Source organism: Corvus kubaryi, unplaced genomic scaffold (assembly GCF_017639235.1).
Source record: "Corvus kubaryi isolate FWS band 111438036 unplaced genomic scaffold, C.kubaryi_AGA036_p1.0 66, whole genome shotgun sequence".
NCBI classification, from domain to species: Eukaryota; Metazoa; Chordata; class Aves; order Passeriformes; family Corvidae; genus Corvus; species Corvus kubaryi.
In genome coordinates, this window is record NW_024582054.1 from 4,054,927 (window position 1) to 4,072,476 (window position 17,550).

Genomic DNA, 17,550 nt, shown 5'->3' on the forward strand with positions numbered 1-17,550 from the left:
AGAAAACAGCACCATCCCAAGAAGCACAGCAAATTATAGGGTCTGCTGTCACACACTGCTTCCCTGAGGGACATTAGGCAATTTACAGATGGAAATGAGCCAAAGTTAAGAATGGTTAGAATAATAGCATTATTTGCCTTGCTTCCAAACATAATGGGATGCATAGTCAAAAGGAATATTAGTATTTGTATTTTGGATGCACTGCCTCTGAAAATTTGAACTTTGAGGAGATGAGCTCTAGGTTCTCACATGTTCTCACATGTTCTCTGCTATTTTGAAGAAAAACATGAATTTTTCATAAATTCATGCACAGGTAACTTGCCCATAAAAATACAAGAAGCTGCTCCAACCATCAAATGCTTCAACCTGCATGACAAGTTAGTATTGATGAAAAATAGAGCTGTGTTTAAAATAGCAATTAGTACCTTGCAAGCAACATCCACTTTCATGTTATTGTTTCCAAAGAGTGTGGGCAAGGAGGAATCTGTCATTTGAGAGGTTCCTGAGCTCTCACACTGATGCAGGAACTTTGTTACTTCCATCTGCAGATCAACTGTATTGATGTGCCTAGATAGTGAAAAAATTCTGACTTTATTTTGCAATAGAGAGTGTGTCAATTATTATTTAAGTGAACTTACTAATTTCTTCAATATCTTTCAAAAGAAGACATGCTTATTAACAATTATTTTAGTTGCTTTTTGACTTTGTCTATTGTGCAAGTCTGCAGCAGTATTACTTTTCAGATCTGTGCACTTAATGTGCATCACAGGATGAAGCTGAGCAATTATTCACATTATTTCAAAGACATGAGCCAGAGAATCTGGATCCCCAAATAAATATCTGTTCCTGCTTTTCCACCTCATCACACACACTCCCCTCCAGGTTTAAGTTGAGAGTCTAGCCTAAAAAAAAAAAAAAAAAGCCCCTGAGAAAAACAGGATATAAAATCCCAAATACAAGAGAGATCTGGCTAAATTTTCACTCTGACTTTTGAATACAGAAATCCAGTTATCTCTGGCACCTATAGCTTGTACATAGCACGATGTTTTGAGTTAACCCCAGTAGACAGTGAAGCACTACAAAGCTGCTTGCTTTTTGGAGAGGAAAGGAAGAGGAAAAGAAAAAAACACTTGTGGATTGATGTATAATTGTCTATGCATTGTAGGGTTCTTGTTTGTTTTTTAAATTAAAGGAGGGTAGTCTGATACACATACATCTTTTTAGCAGAAACAATTGCCCATCTCCTGGTTTGGATTGTTGAGGGGAAAAGTGATGGGAATCCTATACTTGTAACTACATAAAAGCTGATTTGGATCAAGGACAACTGTTAAGTGTTAGCTAAAAGTCAACTTAAATGAAACCAATAAAAAACCCCAAAGTCTAAAGCCTGAATTTTCCCTCTTCTCAAACTTAGCTTCTTGTTTATAGATACCTTGACACATCTGTAGCAGACATTTTTTTCCGGAAAGTGAATGCCATTTTTTTCCTTCCTGAACTTCTTGAGACCTCCTGCAGATAGACTTTGAGATGGTCCTTGACCTTGAGAAGCCATGTCTGTTTTCCTCCAAGTTCAGTGTATGACTTCGCTCCATGAGTGAAAAATCTAATGCAGGTCATGGCAGCACGGACATGATCCTGGAAGAAATGTACTGAGCACTAAGATGGACCACAGGACACCCCCTTCAGTAATCACTGTCTGCACTAACAGGCTCACACAAAACAGAGCAGGCAATGCTCTGTTTTCTTTAACACAACATGCCAGATCCATGACATGGATCAGGTCAGCTGTAGTAAGACTCAGGCCTTCCTACGTTTTCTAGGACTGTAAAGAAGCAAAAATATACTCATCCGGCATGCAGGTTTAGACCAAAGTAAATAACCAAAAGTCTGACAGTATTCAGCATTTCACTGTAAGAGATGGCACTGTCCCTCAGCTTACCTTCATGAACTGCTGCAGTTCATATAGAATATGGTAATAGTTCTTTCTTTGCAAGTATTTGCAGGCTGCAATCAAGTAGACTCCCCAGCTTTCCAGCCCTGGATCAATGGTTTCCAGCAAGTTCTCCAACATATGCAGTTTTCCACTTTCATAACTTGGAATGAAGATCCCTTCAATAAACACTTCTGACGGGGATTCCTACACAAACAGAAAGTAGCTTGAAGCAAAGCCACTGTAGTTTATTTATTTTCCTTACGTAATATAAAGGCATATTAAGTGACAGAGATCATAAAATTAATAAATAATTTACATTGGAAGGGATTTCTGGAGGTTATTTTGTTCAAAACCCCACTCAAAGAATGACTTCCAAGTTAGGTCATGCCACTCTGGACCTGTCCAGTCAAGTTCTGAGCACGACAAAGTAGAGTGATTCGACAACCTCCCTGTGGCCCTGTTCCCAAGTCTAAACATACGCACCAGGAAAACCCCCAAACAAACCCAAAACCTTTTTCTTTATATCCAGTTGGAATTTCCCTTTCTCCAATTGCGTCCACTGTCTCTTACCCTTTTACTGGGGACATATGAGATAAGCACGGCTCTATTTTCTCTATAATCACCCGCTTGGTAGCTGAAAACAGCACACAGATCTTCTCTTGCCTTTTCTTCCAGCAGGAAAAGCCTAGCTCTATCACTCTCCTCATAGATCAGGCGTTCCAGGCCCCTAGACACTTTGGTGGCCTTCAATTAGACTTGCTTCACTTTGACAGTGTCTGTTTTGTACTTGGCAACCCAGGACTGGGCACAGTTGTTCAGATTAAACTTCACAAGTAGTGACCTTCTTCCCCTGGCCTCTTGACTGTGTTCTTGCAAATGCAGCCTCACACATGCTTCTTTCCACAGTAACATTAATATGTGTCAGCAGGGCCGGCACATATGTTTTAAAGGCTTGATATGAAATTTAAAAAATTTTTTTTTAATATCTCAGAGTAAGATACAGGCAACAAAGTCTGTACACATAAAATGTATCCAAACAACCAACTGCAAAATGTTTAGTCAGAAGCTTAGTACCTTACAGCTTTTAGAGGAACAAACCCCTCTCTCTTGTTTGTATGATTACTACCAGTACCTTGGCTAAAACTTCCACATCAAATTGTCTGTCTAGAGTATTTTCCAAGTCTGCTACTTAAGAAGTGAAATTACATCACCTATATTGTAAAAATACGCAACTTTTCTTTAAAAGTAAATTTAAACTGATGTAAAGGATACGTTTAAAAAGCTAATTCAGTATGCAGACAACTACAAAAGTTTAGAATGACTGATGGTACAATGAGAAAGCAGAGCTTATAAGGCAACTTAATTTTCTATTAACAAAGCTCATAAGCAGATAAAGATAATGGAAGTTGGTGTTTCAAGTTGTACATTCTCAATAAGAGTTATTTCAAATGACAAAAAAATAATCAGTAATTCAAACCCAAGCACAGCAACTTAGAAAAGGAAACAAACAAAACACCACACTCACAAGCTGGTGAGGTATAATGGATTCACATCTCCTAAGAAGCACCCTTAAAGTCTTAATAAGAACCTGGAATAATTTCTAGGTTTCATTGTAGTTAAGCACCAATAGAACTGTTTACTCCAGAAATACTTAAGTCCTCCTATATTATGCAGTTTCCTTACGGGAGAGCTGGAAACCACTTTTTGGGTTCCCTAGACTTCCTTCCTTCCTCTGTATTTCCTTATATTCCTAATGGTTACAGAAGTGCAAACATAGGTGATCCGATTCAACAAACAATACTATGAGACAGAGGCACAAGGATAGAGAGTAGTGTCTAGTGTTATCTGCATGTTGCAATTCGAAATTTTCCTTCTCTCTTCTGAACTCTATGACAACAGTCCCAGGTTTTCAACTTTGTAGAAAAAAGACAAAGTGCTGTTGATGCAGGACCTCTACAAAAGAACCAAAATGGTACTTTCTCCTCTCTAGAAACCCCTGTTTCAACCCAATGGAGAAGAGAGATTAAACACAAGATGTAAAGTTCAAAGTTGTTTTTCTGCCTCACTGAATTCTTGTCAGTCACTGGATAGTTTGTATCATAACATTTCAGGACATCAGCAAACTCCTGCGCAGATAACCACTCAAACACTGCATGATGCTCACTGCTGTTTTTCAAATTTCAATTTCAGTGTGAAAATTGAATTACTCACCTTATTTAACAAGTGAAGCAGTGCTTCTCTCATACAGTCATGCCTCATGTAAAAGTTTATTATTGCCAGATTAGTGCTGTAACTATGTAAGTAGAACAAGCACTCCTGATAGTAGCTGTTGTGTTGGATCTTCCCCTCACACATCATCTCCAGAGACAGACTTCTTGTTCTCACTGTTGCTTCAAGTTCTCTCAATGTGGCAAAGTAATCATCGTCCTGCCATTAACACAGAGAACCAATAACAGGTGATGAGCAAGAAAAAACCTTCTTTTCAGATAGGTCTTGTCACTCAGCCCTGAAACATTTGTTACTGTTGTGTTTAAAACAGATATTGCTTTAGAGGGGTGAGATTCCAGTAATGTTTTTATAAACACTAGACTGGAACCCTGCTATCAACAGAAGTACTGAATGCTGCTGTAGCCAGCATAGCTGTTTCCAAGGACAGGTTTCTACGCTTACTTAAAAAAAATTCCAGTGTCAACAGCTACTTCAACAACCCAGTTCAAACAGGCTTTTTTATTCTCCTAAAATATGTACTTGGTCTTTCATCATCATGATTCTGCAGTTATTTAGTACAAAAAGTAATTTTTTGGTACTGAATCAGAATTCCAAACCATTTAATAGTGGTTTTTGATGAGAGGAGTGGGAAAGCATTTGAAAGTCTTTGAACTTCTGCAAAGTTATCAGAGTTTCAGTAGAAAATTTGCATCACTGCAGCATCACAAAATACTGCTGGATTTGAGTTTAGCTTTCCTAGACTGTCGTAATGGTCCATTATCTGGTACAGCCTCTTTTCCCTCCACTAAGTATGTCCCAAATTGCAATAAAATCCTATGATCTGGTTCTCAGGCACCACTTGAATGTAACGAAACAGCTAAAAAATGTCTCAGCAATATTCGGTTTGCAATACACAATCATGACAAAGAAGGAAAAGATACACCCCAACACCTGATATTGTAAAATGCATTGCTGTAAGGTGTGTACTAAAACACCATTACTTGGCTTTGCCATAGCCCTTCAGAGCAGACAGAGGAGAAGATTCTTACTGCAATGAGTACTGGCTTCACTGTGGACTCCAGGTACTGTATCACATCCTGGACCAGCCTTGAACCATGGTTCAGCTGGTTTAGATCCATAGGTGGCTTTAAACATCGGTTAAACTTCTCTCTTGCTGAATTTAAATTTCCAGCTTTAAGGCAAGCCATGCCCCAGGCATGCCATGCTCCACCTGGATCCAATCCAGATTTTGTAGAAACCTAAATTCAAAATCATTTGTTAATATTATAGCACAGTCCCAGTATAGAAAATAGGAAAAATGGCTTATCACACCGTCTGTGATTCTGACCTTTCCCTTCCTAGAGCACATTTCCCATTAAAAACAAACAACTAAAAAAACACATGAAAAACCCATGCTGATTATTTCCATATTACTGGCACAAAAGGCCAACTACCAAAACACCCCATGATCTCCAAATGTGGAAGTATTTTTTATTGTACAAGTTTAAACTACTGTTTATCTGGGAAACTTCAGTTCATGAGTTTTAAACAGGACATTTTCACATCTGCTTTTCTAAAGCAGGTGATTTTTACAGAGCAAAATTCATCAGGTTTGTGGTTCTAAAAAAGGCAACAGAACATGCTTCACGAACTGCCAAGATATTTTTTATTTCATACAACTTTGCTGATAAAATTTATTCCTGATTTTCTTTAACAGACCAGCTGCTTTTAAACAAGAACTATTTCTGTTCAAATAGGTCATCTAGTCTTGCTGTTTATTACTGCTTAACAAATCATAATACTATTTGTAGTATCATAATCCCGTATTTAACAAAGCGCAATGCCAAAACAGAGGCTTACAAAATCCTGGGAGCCAGAGGAAGACGATAAACCACACCAGATGAGCTCTGATGCACAGATTTGCCAACATTGCTGATTTCCAAGTAAATGTTTGGTAAAGGTGCCTTACAAATGTCTGCTGTCAGATTACAGACAAATAGAATCTAACATATAAACTTCAGATAAAGTCCTGCCACAAAGTGTGTGTCATCCCTTCTACGGGCTGCAGGATTCCTCCATTTAATGACTTCCCTGCAGTTAGTCCATTCCAATCTTAACTGTACCAGGAACAAGGCCACTTATCCTTCCCTTTGGCAGCCTGCTCCATAGCAGGACTTCTCCTCCTCAAAAATTTTTTCCAGTGTTCAGAAAATTATTTCTTCCATGTTTAGAAATTTAATCTCAGTTTGTAACTGTTTAAATATTTTCCATTTCACACATCGCATCCATCTGAATTCAGGAGGGAGGAACACAAAAGCCACTACAGAAGCATTAACACTGACATCCCTCCACTGGCATTACCTCTATAGCTAGTTGATAGTACTCTGCTTCCAAAAGCTGATTTCTCAATCTTGTTACTGCTGCTGGGAGAAGAATCTGATCCAAAGATGGCACTGGACGGTAGGCAGCAGCAACCAAAATATTCAACACATCCACTTTGCTGATGTAGCTAAACAAATACATACACTTTCACTATTATCATACATTAAAGAACTTTATGTCAAAGACGACTCTTAGGACAGTGGTTTCTAACCACCAGTACACAGGCTTCTCTATCCACCATAATATCCCTTTCAGAATATTTGTTATTGTTTGGGGTTTCTTTGCCATGTTCAGTGTAACACACTGACTGCAGACACCAGCTATATGTTACCAAATCAAAACAGTACATGTGAAATTTATATATCATTCCTGCCACCTCAAGCTCTGTAAGACAGGATGTGAGGAAGTGTAAAATGTTCATTTTAAGGAGCATAGGTTTAAAATCCTGTATGAAAATACAGAATGAAAGCAGATACACAACATCAGAAGTAAAATATGTACTCATCTTTGTGAATCATTTCTTCCTAGTCAGAGAATTCTTTCAGTAACCGTTAAGTAGTCATATTACTTGAACTAATATGACTTATTTGAACTTTCACATTATTCCTGCATTATAAACTTCTCATTTAAACTGTCCACAGTACAAACACAAACCCTCCTACCTCCACTCCTCAATGAAAAAAGATAATGCTCACGACAGTACCTCAATACATCCTAGTGAATATCTGAGTAAGTCACCTGTCACAGAGAGCTAGGTCCTGGCTCCTTCCAGCTTTTACAAACATCATTTTAGCACTGAAGAGCAATTGTTTCATGATGTCCATAAGGAGTCCAGCATCCACCTCAGGATTAGTGAGCCCTTGGGACAACTTGCAGCAGCGTTCTATCAGTTGGTGGCCACACGCTATACTGTCACTGTGCAGGCTAAGGATGGCAATGCATAAGGAAGAGCTGGGAGCCTGACAATTTGAGGAAAGACAGACAAATATAGGTATTGAGGTAGTTCTCCTGTGGACTGCTTATACTGGACTCTCTCCAGACCTCACCTGTTCATAATAAAATTCACTGCGTACAATTTCATTCTCCTCTTCATTCAGGGAAAAAATCCATTCAAGATCAGTTGCCTTGGGTATTTGTACCACTGTGGAATATTCATTATTAGAAGTTTCTACAGCAAAAAAGAATGTTTACCAGGTAAAATCAATGCACAAGAACCAACAAAGGACACATAATGCAGAGCATTCCTATCTCTCATAAAACAGTCATTTACAATCCTCTCACGTGCCACTTCCTGCCAGCATCACATGTCCAGCACAGATTACAGAAACATTTCCTTCCCTCAGCAGGCTACCAAACTGTACCTAAACTTACAATCACTGTTACCAAAAACCGGCTCCAGTAACGTATTTTCAAATGATTTTTTAAACTCCTATGCTACTGGGCATCAAGTACAGCAGCCTTCCTTCAGGCAACTTATCATGTATTTCTGAGCAGGAAGGAACTGGAAATAAGAGAGCTGTGGGTTTCAGCTCAAAGGGGAAAATAAAAAAAAACAGTTGTAAAAGTCAGCTCAAAGGGGAAAATAAAAAAAAACAGTTGTAAAAGAAAGGTTAAATTGACTCAACCACCTCTATTTTCTTTCCAAAACTAAGGTGATTTGACCATAGAGTCCAGAAGCTTTAAGATGAAAGATTGTGAGAAGATGATCTAACTCCCAATGTTAAATTTTCATATAAAATAGTACTGCAGAAAATTGGAGTTCAAATCAATGTGATCAAATGATTCAAGAAATACAATTTCTGTGAAAAGTAGTTTTCTTTCCTCCAGATTAAAGAAATAGTTATTTTGAAATTTGTAACCCAGAATAGTTATAAATCAAATACTGTCTGTCATCTGAGTGTAGCTGAGAATGCATAAGCCCTCTGGTGCTCAAGTTTGTGATTGTGGTTCCAAAAAAACAATGGCCAATCTCACAATGGCAAGAAATGGAGAGTAATGACAATTTGCTACTCTTTCCTCTGATCAGCTTCCTCTGGGAAAAAAAAAATTTAAAAGTCTCAAAACTTACTGGTTTAGATTTTACATCCTTTTTTAGAATGTTGAGTAACTAAAACTGTAGGGTGAATTAAAAAACCAAAGCAACTAAAGCCAACCAAAACCCAACATCCCCCCCATCACTTATCCAAACTGAACTGGAAACTGAATTGGCAAAAATAAACTAGGCTAGAAAACATTTGATAAGCCTTCTTCACAGTCTTATCAGATAAGTTAGAAAAGCAAAATAAAACTCTTTCCCTCTTAAATCTCAGGATTTCCACATTCCTCTTATCCACTCTTACTGAATGGATCTCATAGGTCCAGTGATGTGTAGCAATGCTACACAAAAGCTGCATTTCAGCTGTTTCAGTCTTGAAACAAAGGTAGCAGTAAAGCAAACTTCCACTAACAGCAGAGGAAAAAATGCTCAAATAGCCCATCATACTTAAAAAAGGAACAAGTGAGGAAAAGTATTCATATTTGCTTTGTAGAACACACACACAAATGCAAATTTTGCAGCATGTTTCATGCTACTGTTATAAGCACTTCAAATAACTGTGTCTTGTCCTGACAGAATTTGACATCGCTGTAGGAAAAGTTTGCAGAATCACCTGAAACACCAGAATTAGCAAAACCAGTAAATACCTTCTGAGGAAAAATGACAGAGAAATAGTCAATTAAATTTTGGTATTGTTCCTGAAGCTTTATGGTATTAGATGTGGAAACTGAGTCACCAAAGAGCAATTATTGTATTCACACAAGCAGCACAGGAGATGGAACTCAGGACACAACCAGACCCATGAGAGGGCCTCACCCTGTGCTACATACAGGCAGCATGGGGTATGAAACACCACAGCACACTGCAGTGGTATTCAAATTTGTATTTTCATGATTTATAAAAAGAGGATCACTCAGCACTGCTCCATAGTGGGCTAATTAATTCCTACTCATACCACTGCCTCTCACTGACTGTTTCTAGAATGCAAAGTGGATTCTCCAACTGTTTTTCAATTCCTTTCTTGAACATCCATCCAACACATTCAATATTGGCTCAGATATCTCTCCTAAGTCTCAAGTTCCATTCACAGAAGTTTGAAACACTAAATTTCAGCCTGCACACGCAAAACCCATCAGCAGTATTTTGTAAATGAAGTTTTGATCACCCTTTAGCCACAACTAGGTGTATCAGCTTCCAGTATCTAACTGCTAATCAGGCACTTTAAAAAAATCGAGGTTTAACATTACTCCATTCCTTACCTTCCACTTGGTCCTGCTCTTCTTTTCTGCTGTAATAAAATGACAGAAAGAACCATCATGCCTACCCCAGTACACTGGGAGAAACATGGTTTTAAGGGAGACATCAATACAGCTAGCCTCCTCAGAACACTGTAGTGTAAAAAACCAACATCTATCCCTACCTGTCCCCTTCAACACACTTCCCTGCCTCTACCTCCTTCTGTTTGGAAATCTAAGATCCTGCCTCTGCATTGCTGAATTTCAACTGCACTAAGAAATTGGTTCTTACCACCTTCTGTAGGAATAGTACTGCTGCACACATCATAAAAAAGCAGACACTGAGAACAAGAACTGCCCAGTATCAGGACATGTCAGAGCTAAAATGAAGTCTTTGGTACCCAGGTCTCAGTCCTCGAGATTTATTTGGGTTTGATACACAAACAGGGCGAGTATGAAAAACCGCAGATAGTTAATTAAAACCTGGCAGGTGGCATTCAAGCTCAGTGCTGGGTGCTGCTGGCCTAATCTGGCAGTGTGAGCAATCATTCTGACACAAACTGTTCACCTGCAAGTGACCTGCAAGACTGCTTGTTTTTTCACAGATTCCTCTTCAGATCTGCACAGATTTGCTCTTTTCCAAGGAAGCCTGCTGATACTGCCATAGCAGATACTGTTATGTTCAGGCTTGATAGGAAAAGGGGAAATGCATCTGAAAGCATGGCTGGAAAAGGTAAAATCTTACTCTCTGTGACCCTGTCAAGACCACTCAAGGTCACAGAGAGTAGAACTCTTTCCAGCTGCACTTTTCACCAGCTGGCCTGTGTCCACACAATGAATTTCAGTCCAATTCTCAGCTGAAAGCAACTACATAATGAAAATCTGTCATCACAGCTGTCCCTTTTATTAAAGGCAGTTTCAAAGCCTATCTAATCAGGAAGTTGCTTTTTAATTCCCAAGAGTTCAGGGGGTCATAATCAAGGGATTATGGAATAACTAAAACACTGATACGTTCAGCAGAGCTAGTCAACAAGCAATATTAATCCAGGAGCTGAGTATACTGCAAGGAACTTTGTCACACTGTAGCAATTTGTGCTATGTTTTGCATCAAAGCATTCAATTCTTAGGTTAGTGATTAACTGATGCTAAAGAATTATTTATACTTAAAGAATTAAAGAATTTGTTGCCTGGCACTCTAATGTTCTTTCCAATGTGAAAAGTAAACTGAGGCATAAGGAACATTCCCACACCTACCAAACCTAAAAATCCCAACAGCTGGAGGCCAAAAAGCTGATGTTATGTTATCCAGATAAATCCAAATGCTTATGTCTCTCTTATTCCATTCATGCACTCTGCTGAAACTTGAGGAGAACTAGGACAGAAGGACTTACGTGCTTGTGTCTTGCACCAAGCCAGGCACGTTTTCTCTGTTGTAGTAGCTATAGCATTGATCACACACACGAGACAGATTTTCTCTGCAAGCTTCTATTTCCATTTTCTTGGTGGAGCAAGAGCTGCACACCAGCCTGCCACAGCGCCTGCAGTGATGGCGCCTGTTAAACTAAGCAAAAGAGGTCATGGATGAGCCACAAAGAGAATTTACTGAAGTCCTCTCCTGTATCTCTCCACACTCATCAGTAAACTTACTCCATTTGAAGAGAGGAAACACCATGCAGGACAAGGCTTTTCAGAATTATACAGCGACTGATTCTCCCTGTTAAAATTCCTTTTTGAAGAAGGCATAGTAAATAAAAAAAAAAAAAAATCAAGCCCCAAACCCAGAGGCCAGTATTTAAAATATGTTTGCAGCAAGCCTTGGGCATTCTATTACTTCAATTATCCCAGTTTTGATCACAAAGCTAATTAGATCATGCCCTGGAAAAGTCAAAAGCTGTAGACTGTTTTTCTGATACCATTGTAGTAATTTCCAAATTCAAAAGCAACAGATACTTTTGAGAAAACAGTACTGTTTCTAAGCAGTAGAAGATAACAGACTGCCAGCACACCTGCATAATTAAAAATTAATCTTCTTCCTTAGAGCATCAATGCAGTTGCTCAAGTACTCTGTGAAACAATAGGTTTTATAAAAGTGTAACCAACAGCAAAGATTTAATTTTCTATACTTGTAATCTGAATCTTACAGTGATCACGTTATTTCTTGCCAGCACAGTCAACTAGACAGCCTTTTGAAATATTAATACTGCTGTTGTTAAACATCTTTGAGATCCCATAGTTGTCTTCTGTTTGATGACGAGATTTCCTCTTTAGGCTCTATCACTTCACAGAGCTCTGCAAGGAGCTAACTGTTGCCAGTCTCCTTGACCACTCTAAATAAAAACCAATGGTTAAATACCAAAGGACTGGCAATCTCATTGGGCCTATGGTGATGCAGACAAACCTGCTAAAATAGCTTGGGTCTTTCAGGAAACAGACTGTGAGGAAGTGTTCATATTAAGGTCACAGTTCTAGGAATGTCTGTACTCCATTTTTGCTCCTTACCATAGTAAAGCGTTCAGTTTTGCAAACCATACATATCGTTTCAGTGTCATCAGGTATCCATTGCTGCTTTGGTGGTGGCTTCTCAGGAGGCACAAATTCTTGAGGAAACAAGTTCTGCTGCAGACTTCTGTCTCTGGGACTTGCAGATATGGTTACACCTGAAAATGAGCCAGGCCAAAAAAAAATGGAATGGGATTTAAGCTGTTTAATAGCATCTCAGAAAACTCTATGGACTTAATGAGGCTATAAGAGCTTTCTGCCTCACAAGCTGACTATCATTATCTTTCAGCTAGGCATGGCAGAATAACATTGTGTAAGGAATATATATGCTTTAAACTAGGATTGTAAGATTGTAAACTTATAGCACTTCAATGCTCATAAGCAAAAGTACATGCTTATTAAGATACCTTTACCATAACAATTAGAGAGGTATAAAACAACTTGTCAACATCTGTTCTTGTATTACATGCAGAGACTTGGAGAAGGAAGAAAAAAAAAATACCATGGTCATTGGATACCAAAAAGCAATATAGCATAAAACAGAATCTTAATTATACCCAGTGTTGACACTCCTGAAGATGGGGAGTTTCCTTTGTTATCTTAGGAGAGATGTGCTATGACTAGCAACAGCATATCCCTCCCTATTCCGGTCCCCTTTTCAACCTACAGTGGGGAAATCAGTTCACAGAGGCAGGAATTTAAGTCTGGCCTTTGGGATCTTTGACCCCGACAATGAAATACTCATTGAATGAAATTTACAGTATTAGATAGGCTTTTAGTTCATATGATGTGAGTCAGTTACACAACGGATTAATGGAAAAGTTCAACATGTCACTGCAGCCCTGCAAGCCACCTTCTGTGTACATGAATATGCAATTAAGAAGAACAAAAATCTCCATTTCACTAAAGCTAACTAAGTCTTATTCAAGTAGGTATCAGATTGCAAAGAAACATTAAAGGACAATGCATTCAAGTTTCCTAACAGGAATAGAGATATTAAGCTGACCATTATAAGAAAAAACTGAAGAGCTACACAGCCCAATCCGAAACACTGCTATCCCTTCCTGTAAGCAAGAAGAGTCTTCAGTTCAGGATACAGAACCGGGAAATAGTTCAGACACACTAAGCTGTAGATCAGGATATCATTCTGCAGTTCTAGTTCAGACCCATCACTTGCTGAGAATCATCATCCTTGGAGGTCTGAGGATATTCTTGGTTAGTCTTTCCCTGAGAGCACACACAGACTGTGCATCTCTTGCATTAGTTGCTGAATAGAACCTACAGAAGAATTTTTGGTTGTATCTTGGCTACAAATATTCTCCAGTTGTTTTGGCTTAAATTACTTAGTTTCCATTTTTTTGTGCCTGAGGACTGTGAGTGGAGCCTGCCAGAGAATATAAGGTATGCTATTTTCCTCAGGTCACAAGAGGGATCCTAGGAAAAAAAAAAATTCAAGGACCAAAAAATTCAAGGACCATAGAATGGTATACCCAGTGAATGAACTGGGGGAAAATGGCTGGGAGAAGCTGATCTCTGCTGGAGAATGGATTGGGTGTTGGTCAGCAGGTGGTGGGCAACTGTATTATACAGCATCTGTTTTTCTTGAGCTTTCTTCTTTTTTTCTCATCTCCCTTTTCATCATCATCATTATTATTATATTTTACTTGATTTCAGTTACTAAACTGTCCTTACCTCAACCCACAGGTTTTACCCTTTTCCAAATCTCCTCCACCTCCCACCTGTGAAGGGGCTGGTGGGAGAATGATCAAGCAGCTGTGGTTGCTGCTAAGGTTAAACCCCAACAAGGACCAGGGTCTTAACCTTACCAGTAAAGCTGCCAGGAGATAGTTCTGATGATCCTGATTTAGACAATGCTTCACACTCCAATACCTGATTGAGACTTTCTTGGATACGTATCAGAGAATCTAGGCCAAAGGGAAGAAAGGGGAAAAAGAAAATCAGAGGACAATACTGGCCAATACATCTATCTGTTTTCAAGAAGATTAGAGGAATCCATTCACAGGAGTATGTAAGAATGTCAGCACAAAACAGGACTACCTATGTAATCACAAATAACTGTTTGCATGAAAATTAGTCCACAGCAATTAATGCAAAACTATACAAAATTCAATTACTTAAAAAACAAAGAAAAGGATCCTTATCGAAGCAATGGAGTAATGATAGGTAAAGGAACAATACAGCAGAGATGTGAAAACAATTGGTTGACACAAGATGCTCATGGCAAATATTAAATGCTTCACATTGCAGCGGAATGAACATTCATACTTGCGAAGTTATAGATAATTTGGCAAGAAGAGATAGGTAAGTCTGATGCTTTTATGTTAGCAAGACCTGCATCTTTAAATCACAAAATGAAGTCAACACTTGGAAACTGGCATAATGCAAACTGGTACCATATCAGCAGGTATAAATAGATACAGATAGGTACAGAACCATACGTTTTTAATACAGTGACATAAAAGTATTGCAATGGATCTGCAGCACCCTCTGCTGTTCCAGTCGTAAACCTTAAAAGAAGCCAGGTGCACAAGACTCAAAGGCAACATGGATGCGAAGGGATTGGCAAACCAGAAAGGAGAACCATAATGAGATTGTTAAACAGAACTACAAGTAGAAGTTTTCTATATGAAAAAGGAATAGGACTATGGTAGGAGGAAATATTACAGAAAACTAAATCCCCATTCTATTTGAGGGAAGATGCAGTTGGCTGCAGGCTTTAGAAGCGCTTAAGTTGTCAGTGACTTTGCATTAAACAGATGTAAAATAAAACTGATCAGTATTATACAGGAAAAGAAACCTCAGAAAAGAACAACAGAGCAACAGAGAATATCTGAGAAACTTTTGAAGCTGTTGGTCCTTGAAAACATCCATTTACAAGAAAGGCAAAGACTTTAAGAACACATTCTGGGCTAGAGGGAGACAGGAGGCACACATCTAAAAAATGTTATGGCATGATTGCTGAAATTATTTTGGCCCTTCTTTCCCAAATGAAACACAGCATCAGATAGACAGTTACCTGATCTCTTTTCTTTTAATGTGAAAGGGAAGTTGAGAGCTTTTTCTGCATACTTGGAAAGCAAATTGTCAATGTCTTCTACAGTAAAACCGACTTCCTGCCCAGCTAAGAGCTGGTGCAGTGTCTCCACAGCAACAGCTACCCAGTCCACCTTCATATTCATGAGAAGCTGTTCCAGCATGAGCAGTGGCCTTGAGGAGAGGTGGAAGTAGTTAACACGGGAGAGCTCAGGCAGAGTCAGCAGCACCTGAAACACAAAGAAAAAAGTGTATCATAAAATTAGACACCTTCAAATCTGTGTTTCTGTGAGATAAAGAGAAGAAACTAGAGCAACAACTTATGCAGAGAATGAAATAACAGCTGGAAGTCGAAAAAAGGAGGTGGGACTTCTCAGACCGATTCCTACTTACAGAATTACTGAATGGACTTGCAGAATTACTTAGCTTCCACTTTCCATTCTATAAAAGACTGACTCATTTCAGAGGATATCGAAGAGTGGAAAACCTTTTGTGACCCTGTGACAAGTATGTTTTAGGAGAGTACAGCACATTCTCTTATTAAAATAAGCTTATAAAAAGCATATTAGCCCAATCCTTATCCTTCCGTCATTTGAGGAAATGTTAAGAGGAGAAAATAAGAGCAATTCTTCTCTAGATGGACTTTTCAAATTAAGTCATGTCTTCAGAAGGAACAAGTAAGGAAACAGGCAGCCCAGCAAAATACCATTTTGGAACACACTGGAGCAAGCTGCTGTTTGCAGTCCTACACCAAAACAGACATTACCAAAAGCACTGCATTTTGTTTACATGTAACACATTAAACTAAGGTAATCTGTGGATTAATGCATCTATTCCCAGGCTGAGCACAGAACCTGTGTGGCTTCTGTAAAGGCAGTGGCCATCCAGAAAGAAGAGTGATACTGTCTACCTCTGGAAGGCACCTGGAGAAACATGAAGTCAAAGACCACCATACAGGTGGGCATATGTAGGACACCTGGTGTTACTGACACAGAGAGTAAGTTGAGAATATTTCCTTCTTCAATTGGGACGAAAATAGCAACTGTTTTGATAAACTCCACTATTTTATTTTATTCCACCCTATGCTCTTTCAGCCTGTGTGCTCCTCCACTCCCCACAGCTCAAACACAAGACTTCTTTGTTCACATTGAGAGTTACAACCACCTCATAACATGGAAATGCAAAAATGGAGAAGTGGAAGAGAAACTTTAAGCCATTTCTAACTTTCCTTTGGATCCTGAGACTCAGGATCTTAGACCTTACGTGGTGAGAATGCTCTGGTAAAACCTACAGGCTTTTTATATTATGGAAATATTATGCATTACAAAATTACTTATACAACTGTTTTTTGCTGCTAATCCCTCAGGGTAGGGGTTTTACTGACCTTTGATCCTATATAGAGTGCCTGGATTTCATTTCGGCGTGCTGTTGTCAGACTGGAATAGAAGTGAGCTGTGAGGTAATCAGCCAAGAAGTGAGAGGCTGCCAAGTTCAGATGCTGGTCAAGGGACTGTTCACTGATGGCAAGGCAAACACCAGGGTCTTCGATTCTTTGTAAAAGCTACAAAACCAAACAAAACACAGTGAAACCCTACAACGCTCCTGGAAGGCAGCCTTCTGTCCATGACAGATTATTACCCTACAATGTTCCAGAAAGCAAGTTATCCGCTAAGTGACAGTTCCATCTTTATTAAAATCAAAAAAGTTCACACCACTAATTTGGGCACTGAAGCACAACTGACCAATTCATATTATTGGTTTCACTCCTGTATCTTCTGCTTAAGCAGCAGTGACATGCTTCATTATGCTTTTTCAAATGAAAGGAGCCTTGTATTTCCATGTAAGTGACATTTATGCTATTAGGTCCAAGAACTAAATTGCCAAGCTGGATTTTCACTTAAGTAGAATAGGGGAGAGCTAGGATCCTGAAAGCTTATCTAAGCAAATAGCATCTCTTAAGGGTGGAACCAAAAAGACCATGAAAACACACAAGAAGGCAGGGAAAACAGTTGTCAACTTATTTGACCTATGGATATAAGGCTGAGAGTACCTTGCTATTACCTGCAATGCCTTTTCCATGTCTCCCACCTCCAGTAAGTGGAGGAGGTGCTCACGGTGAAGGTTGATCAAGTCTTCTCTTGGGACAGGATACAAGTGTTCCCATTTCTCACACAACTCATAATCCTAAAGAATTAAAAAAAAAA

The 17,550-nt window shown here is 38.9% G+C and overlaps 1 protein-coding gene across 7 annotated transcripts in view; it reads right to left on the reverse strand.

Moving 5' to 3' along the window:
* The window catches only part of ZFYVE26 (zinc finger FYVE-type containing 26), a 49,356-nt gene that overhangs the window by 5,901 nt on the left and 25,905 nt on the right, over nt 1-17,550 (reverse strand). For 2 of the 7 annotated variants that reach the window (XM_042047251.1, XM_042047250.1), the window contains exons 23-37: nt 17,408-17,530; nt 16,731-16,907; nt 15,330-15,576; nt 14,119-14,217; nt 12,293-12,450; nt 11,185-11,354; nt 9,818-9,846; nt 7,570-7,691; nt 7,262-7,482; nt 6,503-6,650; nt 5,191-5,400; nt 4,145-4,360; nt 1,940-2,137; nt 1,433-1,635; nt 426-567 (exon numbers count right to left, since the gene is read on the reverse strand). In XM_042047251.1, coding sequence (XP_041903185.1) covers nt 426-567; nt 1,433-1,635; nt 1,940-2,137; nt 4,145-4,360; nt 5,191-5,400; nt 6,503-6,650; nt 7,262-7,482; nt 7,570-7,691; nt 9,818-9,846; nt 11,185-11,354; nt 12,293-12,450; nt 14,119-14,217; nt 15,330-15,576; nt 16,731-16,907; nt 17,408-17,530 — 2,463 coding nt within the window. Of the gene's footprint in view, nt 1-425; nt 568-1,432; nt 1,636-1,939; nt 2,138-4,144; nt 4,361-5,190; nt 5,401-6,502; nt 6,651-7,261; nt 7,483-7,569; nt 7,692-9,817; nt 9,847-11,184; nt 11,355-12,292; nt 12,451-14,118; nt 14,218-15,329; nt 15,577-16,730; nt 16,908-17,407; nt 17,531-17,550 lie in introns of those variants that run through there. The other 5 variants (XM_042047254.1, XM_042047252.1, XM_042047253.1 and 2 more) reach the window with 5 other exon arrangements.